The sequence below is a fragment of the Mustela erminea genome, chromosome 11 (assembly GCF_009829155.1).
Source record: "Mustela erminea isolate mMusErm1 chromosome 11, mMusErm1.Pri, whole genome shotgun sequence".
In the NCBI taxonomy this organism is placed as follows: Eukaryota; Metazoa; Chordata; class Mammalia; order Carnivora; family Mustelidae; genus Mustela; species Mustela erminea.
In genome coordinates, this window is record NC_045624.1 from 46399501 (window position 1) to 46424421 (window position 24921).

Here is a 24921-nt window from a genome sequence, read left to right on the forward strand (position 1 = left end):
CGATCCCCAGGGTCCTGGGATCAAGCCCTGCATGGGGCTCCCTGATCACCAGGAAGCCTGCTTTACCCTCTCCCATTCCCCCTGCTTGTGTTCCCTCTCTTACTGTGTCTCTTTCTGTCAAATAAAAAAAGTCTTTAAAAAAAGATAATAATCCTGAGCTGTTATGCACATGACAAAAATATAAAATATGGACTTCTCAAATAATATAAAGCAAAAATGGAAAGAATTACAAGGACAGATTGACAAATCCATAATCATAACAATTTTAATATCTATTCACAGAAATTAATAGATCAAATAGATAAAAGTTAATATACTGGCTATAAAAAGGACCTCATACGCAACAAGTCATAGCATAGGCACTCTTTAAAAACAACGCATGAAATGTTTACGCAACCTGACCACAAACCAAATCTCAACATATAGTCTGATACACTAGAGACCATATTCTGACTATTCAATTTAATTTAATTTTGTTTATTTATTTAATTTTATTTAATTCAATAAAATCAAAGACCTATAGTAAACACCCAAACCCCAGCATATTTGGAGATTTAAAATAATTCTCCAAATTCAGCAAAGAAAAAAATCTTAATAAAAATATTTGGAATCAAAAGACAAATAAAACATTCCTTGTGGGGTACAGAAACTTTAAATGCATATATTAAAAATTAAGGTTGAACATTAACAAATATACTATTTAGGAAGCTAGAAAAATAACAAAGTGAGACAAAAAATAATAAGATTATTACAGAATATAATGACATAGAAAGAAAAGATAAGAAAAAAAACCCTAAAAGGTAATTTTAAAATATTTCTAAAATAGGCAAAACTTGGGCAAGATTGATCAAGAAAAACATAAGTGATAAAGAGAACCTAATGCAAATTCAGTTAAGATAGGAAATACAAATCTAGAAAATATTATCTTTATACTAACAAAGTTGTAAGTTCTATGACATGGATAATTTTCTTAAAGATTAGCAGTTATAAAAACGACCCCAAATAATATAGAAAACTACATTCAATTATATTCATTAAGTAATTGCATCTGTAGTAAAAATTTTATCCTCAAATAGTTAAAGGTCACAAATGATTTTCTTAAGTTTTAGCAAATCTTTTTTTTTTTTAAGATTTTATTTATTTGACAGACAGAGATCACAAGTAGGCAGAAAAGCAGGCAGAGAGAGGGGGGAAGCAGGCTCCCTGCTAAGCAGAGAGCCTGATGTGGGGCTTAATCCTAGGACCCTGAGATCATGACCTGAGCTGAAGGCAGAGGCTTAGCCTACTGAGTCACCCAGACGCCCCAAGTTTTATCAAATCTTTAACAAACAAATCATCTCTAAATGATAGACTATTCTAGATTGGAGGAGAAAAAAAGAAGGTCCAGAATTCACTTTATGAATATAATTTTGACTCAGAAACTATACAAGGACATGAAAGTAGGATTATAGGTCAATTTCATTATGACCATAAATGTAAAAATCCTAAAAAAAAATCCTACTGAATGGATCAATATTATTTTAAAATGTCATGACCAAGTGGGTTTATTTCAGGACTTTAAGGTAGATAACACATCACTAATATTCACAATAACAACTGAGAGAGAAAACACATAATCATTTCAGAAATTAGAACACCAACAATCTATAAAATTCAACATCCATTCATAATAGCACTGAGCAAACCAGGAATAGAGGGAACGCTCCTAAAAATAGATGATTAAAGTTATCTCTGATACGCACATAATAGTCCTCACATTTAAAAGTGAAAGAGTAAGAATAATTTCAAGTCAGCAAAAAGATGGTCTATGAATGCTTCTCTTGAGCATTATATCCTGCAGAGTTTAGCCAGTATAATAAAACAAGACAAAGAGATATATAATTGAAAGAAGAAACAGGCCATCAAGTTTGCTTGATATAAGAGCAATACGAAGAAATCAGCAGCATTACTATAAATAAGCAATAACACATTTTACTGAATAATAAAATTAAAGACTTCATTTACAACAAAATCTAAAATAATTAGAAAATAACAAAGACATTAAGGACATAAATAAAAAGATATTCTACATTTGTGTGTAGCAATGCTCAATATTATAATTATGTCAATTATCATTCAAATAAATCTACAAATCTAATACAATTTCAATCAAAATCTCCATGGTGTTTTTCACAAAACCTGGCAAGATGGCCCTAAAATCCATATGGAAGAATAAAGCCAAAAGACTTGCCATAATAATTTTGAATAAGGAGAAGAATGTAGGAAAACACATCTGAGCATATATCAAGACTTCTATAGTTACAAAAAAGTAAAACATTACAGGATGGGCAAACAGACCAGTAGCACACAGTAGAAAGGTCAGAACTAAATCACACCTAGGTGGAGAGCTGGTTTAGCTCAGAAGTGGCATTAGAGATAAGTAGGAAAAGGATGTCAGAGAGATGATTTATTTCCTATTTCTTCCTCCTGTCCACCCACTCATTATTCACTCATTTATTCCATACTTACATGCTGATTGCCTACTTTGAACCTGGCACTGTACTAGTCCTTAGATATACAAAGTTAAATACATCTAAGGAGCACGGACCTCCCTGGAACTCATCTACAAGAATCAACAGACAACATAAATAATTATCCTATGGAAGTATAATAGAGATTTTAATCCATTCTTTCTGGGAAGTCTGTGGAAAATGATAGCTGAACAGAGTTTTGAAGGATGGATAGAAGTTCACCAGACTGGGAAAGATGGAGTTTGGTGGGGGAGTAGTGTTGACCGGGGTGATAGATAACTTAGGGAGGACATTCCAAGAAGAGGAAACAGACTAGCCAAAGGCCAGTGAGGGTGGGCTTGGATTTTGAAAGACATTCTTTCCTTGCAGGTCATGCAAAAAAGGAGTGATGAATTTTTTTTTTTTTCCTGGATCATCTCCAATGGATAAGAAATCAGATGGGAAGTATCTCTATACTTTTGGGTAAAAATGAAAATACAATATTTAGAAGTTTGGTGACTAGCTATAATGTTTACATAGACAAAACAGAAACTAGCCTACTGAATGTTTCAGGAAAAATACGATATGCTAACCATAGATTTTCTAAAATTTCACTTTTGGCAGATATCTAAAAAAATAATTATGCACATCAAAATTGCATTTCGGGGTTATTAGTCCTGCCCATATTTCTTAGCATCCTTTCTCATTGATAGATCCCCACTGCCTTCCATCTCATTTCTCCATTCAAACAAATGCAGACAGACATTTTTTTGAATAGCAAATAACTTCTGTGTCCCCACAAATACACATTCCCACAGAAATAAAACAAAATGGGGACTGAGGGGAACGTAAAGTTAGTTAAACATTATTTTAGGCCCACTGCCTAATTTCCTCTTTGGGATGGGCCATTGTTTATCTTCATGGCTGATATATTGTTCAATTTTCTTTTGGGTCCACAAGGACAATCTCTAAACAGTAGGCTCTATGTAATGTTGAGGTCACTCTCTGAACGTATTTTATTTGGGGTTGAGTTATGATGGCTATTCTCCCAGTGAAATAACCCCTATCTTGAAAAATCACTGATCAGCTTTTTCCATTCTGTGAAGTTTATTGATTTTCAAGAATATCTTTTCAGAAAAAAAAAAAAAAAAAAGAACACTTTGCAAACTTAAGGGCAAGTAACTAAAATACCCTAGACAGGAAGAAAATACCCCAGACAGGAAGAATGTCTGTCCAAGACCATTATACTGGGCCTGGTCTGCCTGGAATTCCAAAACCACACCAAACAGAAAAAGATGATATTACAGGAGATAAGGTATGTTTGACAAATAGCCCAGGAATGGCCACTTAGTAAAAACAAGAGCCAGGGTTGTCCAGAAAAATCTCAGGCGTTTCGGGAGTCTCCCCTGACTTGACTCTGAATGAGCAGGATGTTGTTGGTCTCACATCTGCTGAGTCTGGAAGGCGGTATTCCCTGGTGGCTTCATAACAAGTATGTTTTGATGGGTCTGTGTAGACACCATCCAAGCGTGTAATCGGCTCAGACCACGTTCTAGACTGCAAGGAAAAGGCCGTGCGATTTGTGATGCCTGACCCGTGAGAACTGTTGCTTTTCCGTGTCAGGATACATCCAGGTTTCTGAACGTGGGCGCTATGACCATTTGGGGCTGGATAGGAGTTTACCAGGCTGGGAAAGATGGAGTTTGGTGGCTGGATTTGGTGGCCCCATTTGGGGCTGGGTAAATCTTTGTCATTGTAGGACATCTAGCAGCACCCCTGGCGTCTCCCCACTAGATGCCAGCAGCACCTCTCGGCTGGCACAACCAGAAATGTCTCCACACAGTGCCAAATGTGCCCCTGGGTGGGGGGCAAAGTGACCCCGATTGAAAGCCACTGGTATACACTAAAACCCTATCACCTCAGTTGGTCATTTTTATTATTCATATTAATGATATAAATAAATAGGAGAACTTTGTTTTACTTTGATTTGAAAAGGACTCTTTGGGTCAAAGGTAGGTTTGTCTTAGCTGCTTTAGATGCACAGAAGAGGAGGGCCAGAAGTGGCTCGAGTCACTGCCAGCTACAAGTCATTGGGTTTGGGGTGCAGGTGGCCATTGCCCAGAGTTAGCCCCAGAGCTGGAGGGCAGGTAGTTTGTCTCTGGCCCCCTCGGGGGGTCAGAAATGCTGGGCCCCCTGCCAAGCTCAGCCACGGGTCTTTCCGGTCATCTACTGCTTTTGCCAGAATCATGTGACACTGAACTCCTGAGAAATTAGGTTAAACTCCAGACTTTTCCCTCTTGCAAGATCAGATGAAATACTGACCTTGAAGTGAACCTTTTCAGATGGGAGCGGAACAGCTGAGGGGAATCGCTCCGTCAGGGACGGGCGACTGGGCTCGACTGGGCTGCCCTGAGAGGCCTGCTTAGCAGATGTTGCCAGAGAGGTGGGTTTCTCCATCGGGGCACCACTCACTCCCAGATTTGTCTACTCGGCAGCTGCCCTATGACCTTTAAAATAGGACTCAATGTCTAAAATGGACTGCCATGAAGCTTTATGGGAATCTCCCCACTGCATAAAGTGATCAGTTCTTGTGCTGACTTCCTATCGGGTTTATGAGGGTATGAGCACTGACCTTCCTCTGACACTTCCCTGCCCCCCAAACCCTCCAGGGCTCCTCCATCACCGAGTGCGCTCTTCCTCAACCCCGGCCCTGCTGACGTGGGGGCTGGGAGCTCTTTGTCCTGGGGCCTGGGCCGGGCATCGTGGGATGTTCAGCACCATCTCTGACTTCTCCTAGAAACCCCAGGAGCACATCCCAGTTGTGAAGATCTAGATGCTGCCAGATGTCCCCGGGGCGGGGGGGGTGGGGGTGGGGCAAAACCACTCCACTTGAAAGCCGCCCTGTAGAAGAAGGGCGCACATTCTTATGTCTCCACAGGCTTTCTTGTACCTGGTAGTGCCTGGCTCATAACTGGCCCTCAGTCCAAATTTGCTAAATTAAAAAAAAAAAAAGTCTGTCTAAATAACTATTTATTCCTATATAACTAAATAACTATTCCTACTCCCAGAACTTTGAAAAATACCCAGCTTCTATGGACAGGGATCACTGGTGCTTTTATTTTTCTAATCGCACAACACAAAAGGAATATTTCTCTGGACTTAACAAGCCAGAATCAGTCATTTAGTCATTTAGAATAGCCCCTTTCGATTATACATCCTTTGGAATAAAACAAAATATAAAATTAGGAACAGCTAAGCACTTGCTGTGGGTCAGGCTCGTTAGTACATGGTATACATTTAAAAAGCAGCTTGACCAAGCCACTTGCCCTGTGTGTGGCCTAAGCCAGGAGTCCCTCTTGGGTTTGCTGTCAAAATCTATCCTCTTTCCACCAGGCTCTGCTGCTGGAAAGACAGACAAAAGAGTGGGGAAAAGTGGGCTAACACACTTCTATGAGGTTAAGGTGGATGAGGGAAAGAGAAGGGGTTTGCATATGGAAAGCGAAAATTTCTGTTCCAAAGCAAATGCCCACTGAACTGATAAGAATGCAAAAAGCCATGACAGGCAGAGAAACTGGAAATGGGCCACATCACCTGGACTGGGCGGCGGTGGTGCGGTTGCACATGGACAGGTGTCCTGGTCCTAGCTCCAGGGCACACTCAACCTCCTGGACTTCCGGTCCTGGTGCCCAGGATCTCATGGGGCAGGTAGGCACGCACAGAAGGAGTGTGCTGCATGAGCATGCTTCGACATATGGTGTATATGGGAAGAGGGTCTACAGAGAGTAGAGGACATAATAGGGTATGTTGAGAAACCATTTTGCTTACATCCAGACCAGGCCACTTTTGAGAGTCACCATACCAGAAGTGGAGACAAGAAAGGTAAGCCTGGGCCTGTGTCTTTTCTGCTAGCCCCATGTGTGAGGCACTGGGTAGCCCTGTCCAGCCACACCTGCTGGCCAGATGGGGAATGACGACTGGCCTGGCATACCTTGATACGATTCATCTCTCTGGCACAGTCTGCTGACCCTGGCAAGGGCCCAGAGCTGGAAGGACTTGAGCACAGCAATGAGCCACGGCTGAGGGCAGGCTGTAGGGTTGGGTGGGGGTGGGGAGACCCTCTTAGGTAGAGAGGGCTATGCCATGTCTGCTGCATGTGCTTTCAACCAATATCATGGATAGCCTGCTCTGGGCCAGGCCCTGTTCTGGACATGGGGCTATCTGCAGGACAACAGACACAAATCCCTTCTCCCAGCCCCAGAGGGAATGTTTCCAGCCAGTAAAGGGAAAGCCAGCACCCAAAAGTAAATATGGACCATGCCAATGGTCAGTGCTATAGAGAAAAGTCAAGCTGGTAGGAGGCTGGAGAAGAGAGGGGAGGGGAATCGGAAGGAGATGGATGGGGACAGATGGGGAAGGGACAGGGAGATGGAGAGGTGATGGGGAATGGGGGTAAAGTGGGGGTTGGGTGGTTTGCCCTTCAGTTTTTAGAACTTCCTGGAGCTCCACTCTCCATCCATATTCCATATAAGGAGAGAGAAGGGTCCTGCAAGGCCTGGGTGGAGGGAGAGAATTCAGTAGAAGGAAGGAGTGATGTACATGCACATGTACCCGGGGAGGGTTGAGCCCCCGAGTAGGCGAAAATGCCCAGGGTCGTCAGTCTGCTTCCATCTGGCCCACCCTACACAAGAAGTGAGCACCTCTTTCCCTGACAGTCTCTTCCTGGCACCCCATTCACTTCTGGCTCATTTCTGACTCCAGGTTTTCGCTCATGTCATTGGCATTGCCCAAAAGCTCTTGTATTTTTCTATCGTATGCAGTTAATGAGTGAGGAAGAAACAGATGATAGCAAAAAAAAAAAAAGGGAAGGTCATGAGGAAGTAAGGATAGAAAATAAATACGGAGACAAAGAAAGCTCAACACAAATGTGCAAGAGATGAGAGAGACAAAAAGATGAATAGCAAAAAAATAATCGAAGTTAACTTTACTGGGTGCCACAGACTATAAGCAATTTATGTGTATTCATTAAACCTTACAACACTCCCATCCTACAGATAAGGAAACTGAGGCTGCGAGAACTAAGCTCTTCATCCACGGTCAAACTGTAGCCAGGAGGACCGAGTTGGCCACCATAATGTCATCACTGTGCAAAGTGGGGAAGGAAGGAAGGACAGTTATCCAGGTTGATGGGGCTCTGGAGTTCATTAGCCTGCAGATGCTGAAGCTTAGCCACAGGTGTTGTTAGGGTAGATGAGCTCAAAGAGAGCTCTTCTATCCACAGGAAAGTGTCTCTTTCAGTCAACTGGATAAACAGAGATGCAGATGTAAAAGGAGTTAAATTAAGGAGTGTATTTTCTGGGTATCAGAGAGCTTTCCTTTCAGAGAGGATCCTGTCAATTTCATATTTTTTTCAACAAATACCTCCTGATTCCCAGTATGTGGAAGTAATCCCAGAGAATTTAGGATTTAAATGAGCAACAGCTGCATCTGCACACAGTGTTGAAAAGTACACAATTATTGCAGGAGATGAAGCGTAACTTCAACTTGCTTCCAAAAGTTCTGTTCCCAGAGCTAACTTTTGTCTTTTCCTTTTCCTAAACATGGCTTTGTTTAGAAAGCAGGACAGGAGGTAGGCACTCAGGCACAATGCCGGGGAGAGCTTTCTGGAAGAAGGGAGCGTAAGTTCCCAACCTGTGTAGGGGCGGGAGTTTCTATTCATTCCTCTTGAAGTTCCTGGGTAGAGCCAGGAGACTGCTTTTTACCTGGAGAAGGAGTCCTTAATAGCACAGAAAATCCTGTTGTAGGGTGAGGCATTTAGACCTGCTGACAGATTAGAATCTCTCAGAGGAGCCCCTAGGCAAGAGTGTAGACCAGGCTTACCGAGGCTTATGTGCTGATAATCATGTAAATGTGATTAGTTGTCCTTTTTAATGAACACTTACTTTATGCCCTACATAGTACTCTTAAATAATAACCCAAATTACAAATCAAGAGAGTTTCTGAATAAAGCCTATTAGATGTCAGCATAAAGAGCAAATCTGTGTTTTAGGTCTTAATTTTATACTAATTCCAAGCAGATGGCAGGGGGCCTTCGGTAAGTGTTTTCTTTGTTTGGTTAATTCAGTGGTGTGTTCCTGAAAACCCACTGCTCTATTTATAGCACTGACCAGCTTTTAGAAGATTCCTCTAAGGACCAGGCAAAACTCCCACTTAAAATTAGTTGGGGGTGGGGAGAGGTCTGAATGCCGGTAGCAGGGAAGAGGAAGGACAGAGGGAACCGCCCCCTCCTGGCCCTGCCACTCACTCTTAAGGACAGTGACACGAGCAGTACCATTGAGAGCCACAATCAAGGGACACAGAGACTCAAGGGTCTGCTATGTCTCAAAGAGGTCTATTTAAAACACGGAAGAGAAATGCTCTGTCTGGCTTGTGTATTTTCCTCTAACAACTTGTCTGCTCTCTGCCCTTTCTTGTCTCAATAGCTGTGGATAGCTGTGTTAGAAGAGATCACACCAAATAAATAGCGACTTTTCAAGCAAACAGTGAAAAAGCTGTTGATGGAGCCTAGTGATAAATAATTAGAACAGATCGTGTGTTAGCAACAGCACTATTCAAGAAAATGAGTTTCAAAAGATCTTTAGGTTTCAAATGTCTTTGATTTGTCTCGGAGATTAAAAACGCCAAAGTCGGTTCTGGAAGGATCAGTCCACTGAATATGCGTGTGTGTTTTGCCCAAGAGCTCAGAGACAGTACACAGAGGGAGAAGCTACCCCCATAAGAAAGCATATCTCAGTAAGGGCATAATTCCAATTGCGTCTTAAAGCCGGAAGAGTTGGAATTTTCAAGAGGAAGGACAAGAATTTGTAAGTCCAAGAAGACTCCTCCTCCCAATCTATGGTGGCACATCCACAGGGTGCAAAGAATCAGGGTTTCTACCCAAAGTCAGAAAAACACTTTAAGGCAAAAAAAATTAGTAAGGGTAAATAGAGAAAACAGAAAAAAAAAAAAAAAGGGCTTTCGGTGCCGCCAGTCAGACCTGTCACTCTTCAGCAATGGGAGAAAGATCAAGAGCCTTGGCGGCGAAGAGATCTATATAATGCAATTCTTCACCCTCATGCTAAATACGGAGGGCTGGGTAATTCCATTCCTCAGCTCAGTTATAGGATGCAAATGCCTGGGCCACTCGCTTTCTAAAAAGAGCAGCAGGGCAAACAGACCCAACTGACACAAATGAATGTTGAATAGACCCATGTTTGTCCTTAAAAAGAACTGGAAAACAACAGAATAAAAGAGGTTTCCCAGGTCACCTCTGACAAAGGGCTTTCTACTTCCAACAGTTACTTAGGCTACAGGTCCTAAAGGAAGCGAGTTTAAAAAAAGAAAAAAAAAGGCAGCAATTCACCATTTGCTGCCCCTGCCTCTTTTCTTCCTGGATCCTTCATCTCCACACTTTCCATCTTCCAAATGGTCAGCCCACTTGCTGGGGCAAAACCTCGAAATCCATCTTATCTCTCCTCCACTCAACAACATCCCTGCCCGGGCAATTTGGCATCAGAACCTCCTCCAGCCCTTCCTGGAACACTCACTAGGTCAAAGGAAATGGGCCGTGATTGCCGACGGCAGGCCGTTTTTACAAGCGCTAGTCCAAAACGAGGACAGCAATGTTTCCAACTTATAAACACACATGGGAATAGCCGCTAAGACTCCCACCAGCTCTCCAAATCTTTCTGTTTGGTCTGCTGAGCAGGATCAAGGCTGAGCCGGGAGGGAGCTTGGCCAGGCTGCCGGGGTGACCCCCCCCCCTCTCCCCACGCCCGGAGCACAAACAAAAGCTCCTGGATGGTATCTCCTGCCATCACTTGCTTTCACAGCTGTCCACACATAAACCAAAGGGGTTAGCATCCCCGAAAACAAAGATGAAACACAGACTGTGAAATGGGCAACTGTTTTCTGTTGCTCAGAAACAGCAATATTCTTTAGGGCTCCTCTGAGTGGAAAAGTACTGCTCGACGTCCACCGGCCAGAAGCGCCCGCCCTGCCGCAGACAGGGCACGCTCTGGGTTGGTTCGCTGGACGGCGATACGAAGAGGAAATGGCCCCAGGGCTCCAGAGCTAAGTGACCACACCAGACAGGGGTTTCTAGGCGTCAGCATGGAGCCAGCTGCTGTCTGGGGTCTCGGGTTTGATACAAGGCAACCGTGTTCCGAGGGTGATGCGCCTAGCTAGTGCAAAGCCAAGCAATCTGCCTTCTTGCTACTTCACGGTCAAAGACGGGATGGCAACCATCAACCGTCCCTCTCCACCTGCCCTTGAAGAACGGAAGAAAGAGCGCCGTGGCTTGCTTACCTTAAAGTTGTGGGTCTTCTCGTAGTTGAAGTGGTTGTCGTTGTGCGTGAGGGCGGCCCTTCGGACCAGGGACGAGATCTGTGAACAGGCAAAGAGTTTGAGAGGGGGCCACAGGAAACCGCCTCGGACTCCCACCTTCACCCCCAAGGCCACGGCCAGCAGCTCCTGGCGCTTCCTGCCTGGCTTTGGCTTCCGAACCACTGCACACTTTTTCTCGTTTTCCAGCCAGCGTTCCTCGGAGAACATGGTGCCGGGAGCCCACATCTTCCTCGTTTCCCCTGTGAGGGCTCGGCGCCGACAGGTTTTGTGAACCGCGGCTAATGTTAGGCAGATCTGAGGCAGCTGCGTCCTGTCTGCAGAGGCCTCCGGCATGTGACCTGGGAGGGCTGGTTGGAGTGATGGAGGGGGCTCTGCCTCTGAATAAGGACGGGGCTGTTTCGTGCTATTTCTTGGGGCCAACGTGTGCCTGAAACAATAGCACACATTCATGGGCACAGCAGTCCCCCCAAGCTGTATCCAGGCGCCGCTGAGGACGGAGGAGGGGGGGTCGGGGGGAGGGCAGGGGCAGGCAGCTTTATTCCTCCTGCCGCAGGAGGACCTCTTGTGCTTGCTTGCTTGCTCATTTCACACACGCACACACACACCCCAACTAGTTCTGATGTTCAAAGCCTGGGGCTGCATCCAATTATTTTGGGGGCTCTGAACCCCATCCTGGGCTGAACTCAAGCAGATTAAACCTTTAGACCCTGATGATTGTTTAATCTCACGGGGATAAAGCCTGCCTCTCTTAAAAAAAAAAAAAAACCCTGCCCTAGCTCTTGAAGCTTAATTTTTATTCTTATGCATGCATTAAATTAGAGCAGTCTGAACACTGAGTGGGGCACAGGGAAAGAGCATGGCATTTTAGCTCTGAGTTCTATAGCCAGAGTTTCAACACAAGGGGAGGATGTCTTGCTCTGAGACACTCCCTAGTCTCCCTTCTCGCCTCCAACTTTCAAATCCCTGCACACACATTGACAAGACAATGTTCCTCAACTAAAACCCAAACATCAAAGTTGCCTTTATTTTAAATATGACACCTTCAGCGTTCATTCTGTCAGCGTCCAAGCCTGATGCTTCCCTGATGTTCTTAAAAGCCTCATCTATTTGATGGTCTCCTTTGAGACCAAAGTTTTTGGTCCCAAGTCTTGTCACAGTTTCGGGACTAGCCCTGATCCATGGATGAGGTTTAAGGCAGCACATGGTGGTCAGTAAAATCCATGCTCTTGAAGCTGGGAAGCAAGGAGGCTGTGGGTAGCTGGACCATTACACAGACGCACAGTCCACGTATGCCTTCCTGGCCTCAGCAGACACAGGGCCCCCCATTCCAGCCCCTGCAAGCAGCCTTGTGAAGAAGAATGCAAGGTCGGTGCTTTCCAGGAATTCTTGATTCCTGATGATTACCTCATTCTACCTTGGTTCAGAAGTGCATCCTTCCAGGTGACCCTTGTTACCATCAGTGATGAGAGGAGCCATTTTCCCCCCTTTGTTTGAGAAGGGGAGCCAGGAGGGGTCAGAGGGAGAGGGTGAGAGTATCTTAAGCAGATACCACACGCCCCACGGAGCCGGATGCAGGGCTGGATCTCATGACCTTGAGATCGTGACCTGAGCCGAAACCAAGAGTCAGATGATTAACTGACTGAGCCACGCAGGCACCCCTGAGAGCCAACTTTTATACTGAGCTCTTAAGTACAATCACCTGTACCAGATGACATTCAGAATGTGTTAAATGCAGCTACTCATTTACTTTTCAGCTCATGTGTATGAGAAACAAGACTTTCACCCCCATTTTTTGGATGAAGAGATTGAGGCACCAAGCAAAGGCACAGCAAGTTGCCCAAGGACAGGCCATGGGCTTAAATGGCACAGCCCAAGACTCGAACCCCAAATATCTGTGTTTCTCAACACCAAGTCCTGGCCTAAGTAAGCCAAGGTGGTCCCTAGTGTGCCATCGTGCCCTTCTTTATCTGAAATACCCGTTAGGTCCGCCCCCCTTCCCACTCTTGCCACACGGTATCTCCACACATGCTGTACACACAAAGGCCTGATGTTCTTCTTAGTCCGGTTATACCTGCTCAGAAAAGGCCAGTGACTCTCTACGGCCTGACCATGCCGTGGAATTGCGGGCCCTTCATGAGCTTGTCTCAGTCAACCCAGCTCATCTCTTTGCCAGCACTCCCCTCACAAATATTACAAACCCTCTTCTCCGATGCACCCTTCACCTCAGTAGCCGGCTCCATCCTCTAGCACATTCCAGGATCACGTGATATATAGACACTCAGATGCTACTCTCTCCGAAAAGTCTTCTCCACACTCCCTGCCAGAGGCCAACTCTCTCCTCCAAAATCCCATAGGGGTTTCCCCCAATGTCCCTTTCTATCTTGTGTTAGATTTATGCCTGTCCCTGCCCTAATGAGAAGTCACTCTGACAGCCTCTATGTTCAATTCACGTCAGTTTCCCCTTCATGAGCATCTAATAAAATCCCTTGCCACAGTAGGCACTGAATAAACGTAAGTCACCAGGAGAAGCTGAACCTCTGGGAAGCGAGCATTGCGGAGGAAGCTGTGCAAAGGTGACTTAGGGTTGGGGTCTCCTATCCATTCTATGAGCTCCCATCACCATGTGGTAGCTTCTAGGTAACCTAAACCTCCAGGGATCTGCCTTCCTGGTGGGTCCTGCCAGATTCTTCCTTCCCATGGCCCAACCACAAAGGACATCTGCTTTTCAGAGGGGTTGAGTGGAAGCAATAATGTATCTTTGAAAGGCTTGTAATCCTTAGCCTAAAGGCAGAAAGACAGAGAGAAGGAATAGGATCCCTTCCCAAACCTTCACTGCTAGCCAGTCCACAGGAACCTTTTTTTTGACGGTGAACCATTCTGTGTAAAGTAGATTCTGTGAACTAAACTAGGCTAATTATATGGATGTATGGTTTTTAGAATCTAGTAACACAACTATTTAAAGAGAAAGTGGGCAAAAAGGGTCTCCTTTTCCTTTTGGTATATAGCTGGTTGAAGACAAGGAAATCTAGTATTTTCTCTTTTGTTTGTGCCTTTACTTACAACAAGTAGTTTTTACTTCTATGTGTGACAGTGGTTTCTTTTTCAAACATTTGTTCCTTAGAATTCACCCAGACACAGGGCACATTCAGACACGTGAAGGAACCACACACTGGTCACTTAAGATGTATCTTGACAAGGAACCAGAAGGGCTGGCGTTTGAGCAAGCACTATTGTGAGCCGTGTGGGTGACCCCAGATCACCCTCTTACTACAGGAAAAATGATTACAAATGTCTCTTGGTCAAATTTCCCTCTTAAAGAACTCCACCACACAGAGCTCTTCTTTACCCAGGCATCTCAAGAACAACGCCTTGGTTTCTTTTATGTCCCCCACAGTGACTGATAAGTGTTCTCTATACACGGTAGACATTTCGTACTTTGGCCGACAGTCGTTTCTAACACAAATTTCTGTCTGACTTATTTTTGTACACACATTCATGGAGCATGAAGACACATTTCCCTACATGCTCTGCTTCAGTCAGGGATTCTCCACCTTGAAACTACTGACATTTGGGACCAGAAGATTATTTGCCCAGGGAGGCTGTCCTGTGCATGGTAGGACATTTGGTGGCATTTCTTGCCTCTACTAGCTGATGCCATCAGAACCCCCAACTGTAGTAATCCAGACTCTTTCCAGACATTGCCAAGTTTCTCTTCTGGGGCAAGACTGCCCACAGCAGAGAATACCTGGGTTAAATTAATAACACACGTCTTTATAGCACTGCTGCCTTTGTGCCGAGTATTGTACTAAGTACTTTACATGCACTGACTCATTTATGATTTATAAGGTGTGTACTGTTATAATTATCCTCACTTTACACATGAGGAAGTGGGAACTGGGAGTCTAAGTGACTTCCCCAAGGTCACATAGCTGGTAAGTGGTAGAGCTGAGATTAGAACACAGGTACAACTAACTAGAGCTGGATTTTTTTTTTTTTTTTTTGCTAAGAATAAGTTTATTTTTGATTGTGATTAAATACACATAACATAAAATTTACCATTTGAAGGGCACCTGGGTGGCTCAGGAGGTTGAGCCTCTGCCTTCGGCTCAGGTCATGATTTCAGGGTCCTGGGATTGAGCCCTGCTCAGCAGGGAGCCTGCTACCCCCCCCCCCCACCCCCGCCTGCCTCGCTGCCTGCTTGTAATCTCTCTCTGTGTCAAATAAATAAAATCTTTTTTTAAAGATTTACCCTTTGAACCATTTTAAAGTGTATAATTCAGCCATTCAGCGGCATTAAGTACATTCACAATGCTCCGGAATCATTACTGCTATCCAGAACATTCCCTTCCCCCACAATGAGACCCCGCACTCAGTAAGCAGTCCTGCCCCATTCCCCTCTCCTTCTAGCCCCTGGCAGCCACCACTCTGCTCTCTATCTCCATGGATTTCCTGGGTCTGAATATTTCATATAAATGGAATCATACAACATATGGTCCTCTGTGACGGGCTTCTTTCACTTAGTAAACTGTTTTCTATGTTCATCCATGCTATAGCATGTCTCCCTACTTCACTGATTTTTATTGCTGAATAATCACCCATTGTACGGACATAATACATTTCACTGATGTACATTTGTACTGTTTCCACCTTTTGGCTATTGTGAGTAGTGCTAACAAGTTTCTGTTTGAACATTCTATTTTCAGTTCTTTTGGAGATACAATAAATCTATGCTTCTAATCACCCTGGAAATGGCTTCATTCAAATGGTGTCCACATTTAAAAATATCCAGTGTTTAAAGGCCCAAATTACTCTCTTCCCTGCTGTTAGCCATTAGCAACTCCTGGTTTCCCTGATCTGTTTTTTTTTAAAGAGGAGACTTTTGTTTACCCTGAGACCGCTTCCAGAGCAGGCACCACTTAAGATACTTCTGGAAGTAGGTGGGGCTATAAATAAATAGTGAAATTAACTCACCACTTCCTTTATCCTTTTTATAAATAAGGGTTTGGGTTCTGTTTTTTATGGCCTCTCACTATTCTTCTTTCTGTGATGAGGATCCCTGAATCCAAGAAAGAATCAAGTGACACGAAGGCCGGGGAAGGTTGTCAGATGAGGACAAGGGGGCGAGGGTGAGGGTCAGGGGGCAGAAAGATGTGGGAAAACTGAAGCCTGCTGGGATGCCGGTGTGCGTGCAAAGTGCCCCGGAGAGAAGGACGGTGGGAGAAAAAAAGTCCGTGCTGACTTTAGTCACCTAGCATCAGAAGCCCATCAGGGACCTCAGAAGTTCATCCAGCCAAGGGCCCCTCTTCACCTGGCTCAGACAGCCTCACCTGTCAGGACCATGACATTCTGCCTTATTCGTACCGATTTCTAGAAAAGGTGATTTATCATCAACCTGACATTCTTCCACAGACTTCAAGTAAATTCCATTCTGCATTTTAAAGAAGGTTCATTGAAAATGTCATGATCTGCCCCTGAAAAATCTCTCCCGACTATTCCAGCCCCAGCTCTTAGGTTTCTGGGGCACGCTCTCGCCTCTTTGTCCTTTGAGTCTGAGCCCCCTTAGGGGGTGACAGCCTGAGCTATATACCCTGCCTGCAAATACTGCATCTGTAGGCAGCTGCTGCCTCGTGGCAGTGTAGGAACTGAAAATCACTACTGCCCAGGCTGGTGGGCTTGTCCTTAGGAGAGCTCTCAGAGAGACTGCACTGTTTGGATGAGGTAGCTCCTCTCTGGGGAAAAAAGTTGGCAATGTATCAAATGTCTTCTGTGCATTGACCCAAAGATTCTATTTCTAGGATTCTCTTAAGAAGGTTTTCAGACATGGGGCGCCTGGATGGCTTAGTTAAGTGTCTGACTTGATTTTGGCTCAGGTCATGGTCTCAGGGTTGTGAGATGGAGCCCCGAGTCAGGCTCCACACTGGATGTGAAGTCAGCTTGAGATTCTCTCTCTCTCTCTCTCTCCCTCTGCCCCTCCTCTGCCTTCTCTCTCTCTCTCTCTTAAAAAAAAAAAAAAAAAAAAAGGTCTTCAGATGAAGTAGATAGAAAATATACATAGATTAAGATATATTCATCATAACAATAATATTGAGAAATGAGGAATATCTTACACATCCAAAAGAGGGGAGAGGTTAAATTACGGTGTAAACATGTAATCGAATATTATATAAAATAACAAAATGATTAAAATAACTTTTTTAAAGATTTTATTTATTTGACAGAGATCACAAGTAGGCAGAGAGGCAGGGAGAGAGAGAGAGAGAGAGAGGAGGAAGCAGGCTCCCTGCTGAGCAGAGAGCCCCATGTGGGGCTCAATCCAGGACCCTGGGATCATGACCTGAGCCAAAGGCAGAGGCTTTAACCCACCAAGCCACCCGGCGCCCCCATTAAAATAACTTTTAATGGTGAAGGGATATGCTCCTGATATAATAATGTTCGTAAGAAGCAGGCTCTTGAACCATATATCGTATGATTCCCACTTTTGTTAATCAGATGACCCAGAAAACATCAGAACCTACCAGAACTTCACCAACACACCAAACTGTTGGAGATAAGCAACAGTCATCTATGGGTTAAATAATTGTAATAGACATTTATTTTCTTCTTTATTCTTTTCTGTACTTTCTGAGTTTCCTACAATGATGACATTCTATGTCCATCATATAAAAATGTGGACTTTGTAAAAGTACATCATAAAAACTTTGTTCGATTTAGTGGGCCTAGCTAATAAATCCTTAACATCAAAGACAACATTTGAGCCCAACCCATCCTGCCTGCTGTTTTTACAGGTGAGAACTGAGAGTCAGAGAAGTTCATGATTTGCGCCCCCTCCACTCCCACCCCAGCACGGGGCTGTTCGACAACTAGATCTAGAATTGGATCCAAGCCCCGGGTTCTCTTGCCTGTGACCCCTCTGCGGCTGATGCCTCTCACACTGGGGCCAGTCTCGGAACCCCAGAAGGCTTGTGCAAACACAGACTGCTGGGCCCCAGCCCTAGTACTTCTGACTTAGTGCGAGATCATTCCTAAGAATCTGCCCCTCTCACAGGTTTCCAGGTGATGCTGATGTTGGTTCCACACTTTGAGGACCCGTTTTGTGTATTCCACTGTATCAGTGGGTCTCACCCAGCCTTGATGAAGTTTAGAATCACCTGGGAACAAACAAAAACCATACTCGAGCTCCATCTATGACCAATTAAATCCAGATTTCTGAGAATGGACCCAACACTTAAAAAAAAAAAAATCCTCCAGCAGATTCTAATGCACTCCTAGCATTGAAAGCAGCTGAACTAATCTCAAGTGTTTCAATGGAGGGCAAGTGTTAGAGAAGACGGAGGTAGCCAAGTGCTAAATGCTATTGAACAGCCTCCCCTCCCACAAACTTTTCAAACACAAAATGTGACCCTGTTCTACGCCGCCCCACCCCCACCTCCCACTGTGCTACTTAAAACCTCCATGGATTCTTAAGCTAAAAGCAAAGCTCCATACCATGGCCTCCAGGGACCTGTGTCAGCTCCTGCCCTCGCTAGCCTTGCCTCCCATCCCTTTCTTTCTGTCATCTTGAGAATTGATAACCACAAATTATTAGTATGCTTTTAAAATGATTGTCCACATGACCCCTTCTAGACTGCTAGCTTTATGATATCAGGCACTGTGTGTGCTCTCAGCACGAAAGGGACCCCAGGGTCATACCTTGTACCTGGCACAAAGCAGGCTTTTACTAAATTTTACTGAAAGAATGAATAAATGAATGTCTATGTCTATAAAGTATCTTGAGGTCAAAGGACCACTGTAGAGGCTAGTCATCATCACTACCTATTTATCTAGTCAATTCACTCTTATGGGTCTCTGATATAGAATCCAGGGGCCATGCACTTTGGGTTTCTTTTTGATGAAGCTGTCAGATCTCTCCTGTCACAGGCTGGGGCCCCGGAAACAGGGAGAACCTGCAGGGTCAGGGCCTAAGGGAGGTTTGACCCCGGAATAATATTTTAAAAGTAGCATCATATATTTGTGGGGTACCATATATCTTTCCTCTATAAAGAAGATAGTATGGGTGTCATTATTCTCACTTCATTTAAGAAAACTGAGGTCCTAATAGGCATGTCCAGGGGAAGAGAATCTTGATCTTGTGTCTTGATTTCCTTCCCATGGGAATCCCTGATGCTTGACTCGTAGCTAATCAGCTCCATTAAATCCTGCCCAAAGACAATCAGTAAAATGCTGCAGGCATTCAGTCAGCTTGAAATGAAAAATATATACACACGCACACATATGCATATGTATACATATAAATATAAACATATACACACACATACATATGTGGGACTGGTGGGTGGATATGAAGCAAGCATGATGATTTTTGCTGGGGGATCCTAGATCTCTAGTCTTGTAGACAAGTGAAAAAAACAGGAGTTTTAAGTGAAAGAAGCCCACATTCCTGAATGATCATCAAAGGGTTGGTTTGCTTGTACTGATGCCACTCAACCCAGCCTAACTGATCCCACGTACTCTGAACACTCCTGGTGCCAGATACATCTTCCTTGCTCCTTCTCAGACCCGCCCCCATAGTGCTGGCTATATTCTCTGCTTGGGGTCTGTAGTCCTGAAAGAGGAGGGAGACAACACAAGGGTGTGGCGCTCCTCCCGGTGACTGCTGCAGAAACGAGAGGGAGCGGCTTGGGCCTCTGCCTTCTCTCCTGCCCACGTGCGGCTCGGAGCTGCAGACGCCTGGCTTCGGCCGAGTCCATCAAAGCACTGGGGATGGAAAGTTGCCCTGGTTGACTCCTGAAACTGCCAAGGACCCCCCAAACTGCCACGCTCGGCTCATAGGAGAATGGGACCTTTCTTTCTGATGGCCCAACACGCCCAGCTGCCACTTCAATTGTTCTCCAGGGACAGATGGCCACTCTCAATGCGAGAGACACGAGAGGGCTGAAGGACCAGCTCGCTTCCCTTTCATCTACAGCAGCCAGCGTTCACCCCAGGGCGCGTGTGGGGTCTCTAGAAGGGACCCAGGCACCTTGTTTGGAAGCAAATAAATAATTGGATCCCTCTGGGGCCGACCGAGTGTGTAATGTCGTCCTCGCCCTTCTCCCGGCATCACTTCTCCAGCTGTGTGATGGGGCCGGAAGGCAACGGTTTGGGCCGATGGCTGCTGTCTCTCACAGACAGCTCGGATGCGGACACCGAAATTCTTCTGTGTTAGAGAGGGACTCCCTAGGCTGTGTCAAGCATCTCACACGTTCCAAAACATAGCTCTCGCTGCTTTGTTTTTGTGCCGTTTTTAAGAGACGGAAAAGTAGAGCTCTCTATTAGTATAGTCATCCGTTTGCTTAGGCAAGAACTTGAAGACCCTTGGATTTCTTAAATGCCAAGGTTAAGATGGTCTGGCAGGGTTATTTGTGAGAGAATGGAGCATGTGTTGGATCACATGCCTTAAAATTGCTTTAGGATATTTTAGGTAACCTTTTGTAAAACTAAGACCTGGGGAAACAAGACACATTTCAAGGGAGAAGCTGCTATTACGAAGTTCCCAGCGGCTATTTCCCGTCTATTCTCATATGCCACATCCATTTCTTTTTGTTTGTATTTCCTTGCTGTCAGGTACCTTCTTCCCACTTGGGGCCAAAGAAGTAGGTGCCCAAAATGATTGCCTGATGGGTTTTATTACAAAAGTCGAAGATGCTCCTTTGCTGGCTTACAGCGCCCAGCTGCAGAGTGGAAACTGTCTCCTCTGACCCTCTCCCTGCGGCTGTCGCTCACATAGCTAAGCCTCAGAAAGGGCCGCCAGAGGCTCTAGGATTGCCGAGTTACATTTTCTCCTCATACCGCAGCCTGGCAATTCACAGAGCAGAGCGTGCCAAATAGAGCCTCAAGCTGCTTCTCCACCATGTTCTCTGGTAAGCAATTGGAGAAAGGCGCACCTTGGTCGAAAGAAAAAAAAAAAAATCAAACTGACCGGCTGTTTTCTGCTTGCAAACTCTCCTATGTTGCAATGGACAGAGACTCCAGTTAAATGGCTTTACAAAATTTCACAAAAAATATCTCAAATGCCCTACTGGGCCCTTCCCGCAAGCAATCACCCAGACAGAATCGTCTCTGACGTCATTCACAGCTGTGCAGCTGAAGGAACCCAATATAGCTCCTGGGGCTATTTATGAACCCAGCGCTTCTGGAACACGGACGCCAGCAGACTCCAAATGTGAATCTCAGTTTATTTCTGGTCTTCTGGATGAGGGGTGACTGGGAACTTCATCTTCCACAATTGGTCCTCATATGTGTGTGTTGGCCAACCTTATGCCAAGTATATGATCCTGTCGCTCCTTCCAAGATGGAATGCCCTTCTACCAGTCCCCACGGGCTCTGGGAGGGCATCCTGTCAGCCTGATGCTTAAGCACCAGTGTTCCAGAGGGAAACCTCCACATGAAATGAGCTCCTCTACTTCGACCTCAGCTGTTTTAATGCAGTATAATTGTACTTGGAATGTTTTTCAGTTTTTCCCTTCCTTCCTTCCTTCTTTCCACAAAAATTTATTAAACGCTAATTATATTTCAGACCCTGTTTAACATCAACGGGATTGAGTAGTGAACAACTGACAAAAATCTCCGTTCTCTTGGAGAGCAGACATAAACAAAACTATTGAGTACGTTACAGATTATTCTAGGAAGGGATAAGTACTATAAAGAAACAATAAAGTGAGAATATAGGCTAGAAATGGAGGGTACAACTTAAAGCAGGAAGGTCAGGAGAGGCCTCACTGAAAAGGTGACATTTGGAAGACTGGCAGGAGGTGACAGGGTGAGCCAGGCTGATATTTGAAGGAAGCACCTTCCAGGCAGAGGGTATGGCCAGTGCAAAGGCCCTGAGACAGGAGTGAGGTTGGCATGTTCAGGAAATACCAAAGATGAAGGGTGGCTAGAGTAGCGTGTACTCGGAGGTGAGGCGAGACACGCAGAGCCTTGCAGGAGAGAGGAAGGACTCCTGCTTTCACACTGAGTGAGGTCAGCAGCCGCTGCAGGACCCTGAGTGGATCTGCGGTATGAGCTGAAAAGCATTGTATGTGAAGCCTGCAGTATGCTCCCCACCACTTAAAACTCACAAAATATATTAGAATGAGATCAGCAACAAAATAGAAAAAACGAGTCCTAACAACTGTGGAGCACAGACTGCGCCAGGCACATTCACCGCTGCCTCATTTGGTGTGTCTCATGACGTGGCTATTATCCCCATTTCATTAATGAGGAAACCGAAGCTAAGAGCTTAGGCTCTCACTATTCAAGCTTGTACAACAATAAGTCAGATGTGAACCAAGGGTCAGCGGCTCCGTAATTCCTATTCCTATTCCTAAATTTCACGTGATTCTCTCTCCACATTACTTGTCCCCCAGGAGGATGTAATGTCCCGAGAAAGGATTTTCTGCATCCATATTTTCTAATTTCCTTGGAAAAAAGAACGATCAAGAGCACTCAACTGTGGTTTCTAAATAAGTGAACGTGTCTGGTCTCGTCCAGTCTTCCCATTTTACAAACAGCAGAATGGCAAGTTCGCTGCCCAGGTTCACGCAGCCAGTTAGCTGTGGAACCAGGACAAAATCCAGGTCTGTGGACGGCAGGTTCAATCTCTTTCCACTGTGTAACACCAGATGTCAATATGCACGCTCTCCTGGGATGTACGAGCTAAACCCCCCACACTGAAAAGCATATCAAACATAGGCAGGAAATTACCAGACAATATACATTTTTAAAATCATCTTAGAAAGCCTATGTGCATCAAGAGTTTCAAAATATTAATATCTTTAAGGTTCTATAACTCAATTTCTAAGAATCTAGTCTAAGGAAATGATCCTAAATACAGAATGGCATTCATAGCATTATTTCTAATATTAAAAATGGAATGTATTGTGTATAGCCTAACTTTAGGAAATAGCTAAATAAGTATCACACTCAAGCAACAATCTAGAAGGATGTGTATGAAGAATATACAGTAACATGTCTATAATGTGCTATGTAGAAAAGGGAGGATACCAAATTATAATTGTACTGTTTTCAAATATATTTAAAAATACAAATATATATATGGAAATCGGTGCAAGGAAATAGACCAGTGTCTATATTTTCTTTATCTTTCAAAATTCCTTTAACTGTATTAGCTTTAAGATTGGAATGAGAGAAAAAAGCAAACTTTTGCTACAGAGAAACATTTTCTTTTTCCAGTTTCATCAGTTTCATTTCGTACAAGGAGGTCTTTACCTTAGTGAAAAAATGAGGTAAGTTTCAAACATGATTAGAAACTGGATGAATATAAAGTTTGAGAGTCGTCTGTGGACCTCATAGCTATATTTAAAGAAACTCTCAGATGTGCATAATAAGTGTTTAAGTAACATTATTGGAAATGAAAACTCTTCATCTAACAGGTATTAAGGAAGGATTCACTCACTGTGGAGCCTAAAACATGCCATTTAATGGCCTTTATTGATATGAATTAAAATCTTCCCCAAATACTCAAGAACATTATTCCATAAAAACACACAATTTAGGTTAAATCTCTGAAGAGATTTTTGACCTTGAGCCAAGAGCAATAAAGTTTTAAAATAAAAGTACTTTTTCTTTCACAGATATTATTGTTGGTTAACAGCCAGGAACAAAAGGAATAAAGACTCAATATGGTTGTATCACACAGATTTTCTCTAAATAAATTCATTTAAACCCAGAAAATTACATCCTAACATGTATAATAGAGCTACAAGAATCTAGATTTTGTAATATAAACCCCCCACAAATCAGATCAATCATGATTTGAGATAGAGGAAATTCTTTCTGAGATATCTGAAAATTTTACTAGTCTAACTTTTTTTTTTTTACTTCAGTCTTATAAGCTCCATTTAAAACATTTTTATCAATAACTATGGGGTGTGTTGGTGGATCAGTGGGTTGAGCCTCTGTCTTCGGCTCGGGTCATGGTCTTAGGGTCCTGGGATCGAGTCCCATGTTGGGCTCTCTGCTCAGTGGGGAGCCTGATTCACCCCTTCTCTCTCTGTCTGCCTCTCTGCCTACTTGTGATCTCTCTCTGTCAAATAAATAAATAAAATCTTTAAAAAAATTTTTATCAATAACTAAAGGTTTTCCTCCATCTCCTGTAGAATGTTAAGAAGCTAACACTGTCATTGGTAATGTGCTATTTAAGTTGAAAATACTGTGTTGCTGTGTTCTTATTAAGCCCCATGATGATAGAAATGGCAAATAAACTCTAAAAACAGTGAAATGTTTTTGTTTGCTAAGAATTCCTTTTTATTTGAACTCTGGGCTCAAATTCCTGTTCCAAACCTTCTCAGCCAGGTGACCTTATGCCAAGTCACTAAACTTTTTGTGCCTCATTTCCTTAAACATAAAATGTAGATAATAATAGTAGGTACCTCAGAGATGATTAAATGCGCAATTTAAGTTGTAAGCTGTAAATTGCTCAGATCTATGTCTGGCGTCATTTTATATGTATGCATGCATATATAATTTAATGAATAAATTAACTTTAATGATTATGCAGGTGATGCTCTCAAAGTAAGGCCTAATCTTAGAAAGGTGTTGACATCTGAGTATAACTAAAACTACCTTTATGTGTACGGCAAAAAAATCATTTTCTGACCCACCACAGTGAAAAACACACATGGTCATGTTAATTTGACCAAATCACCAGAGAGCTAAGCATAAACTGAAAGTATTTTGATCACAAAGGGCAGTTCTTCGGTGGCATATGGTGGAGGGAGTACGGGGTGGTGTTGAAGATGGGTAAATGCTGCGAAAACAGGCTTGTATCTCGAAATATTTTGATATCTGAGGGAAAATGGTGCGAAGGGTATATTTTAGGAGGTGAACGTATAGAAAGCAAACAGCATGGAAGAAGAAATTAGAGCTTGTATTGGTCCTGGGATAGGAATATGACTGGAAGTTTGGTCCTGGGCTCTGGCGTTGCACCCAGGAAGGTGGCTTCTGGACTCCTGGGGAATGAGGTGACCAGCAGCCGGGCAGCCTGTGAGCATATGTACGGGCTCACCAT

The 24921-nt window shown here is 43.9% G+C and overlaps 1 protein-coding gene across 2 annotated transcripts in view; it reads right to left on the reverse strand.

The window, feature by feature from the left end:
- The window catches only part of CHN2 (chimerin 2), a 290529-nt gene that overhangs the window by 22398 nt on the left and 243210 nt on the right, over positions 1 to 24921 (reverse strand). For both annotated transcript variants that reach the window (XM_032305767.1, XM_032305769.1), the window contains exon 7: positions 10833 to 10910. In XM_032305767.1, coding sequence (XP_032161658.1) covers positions 10833 to 10910 — 78 coding nt within the window. The remainder of the gene's footprint in view (positions 1 to 10832; positions 10911 to 24921) is intronic.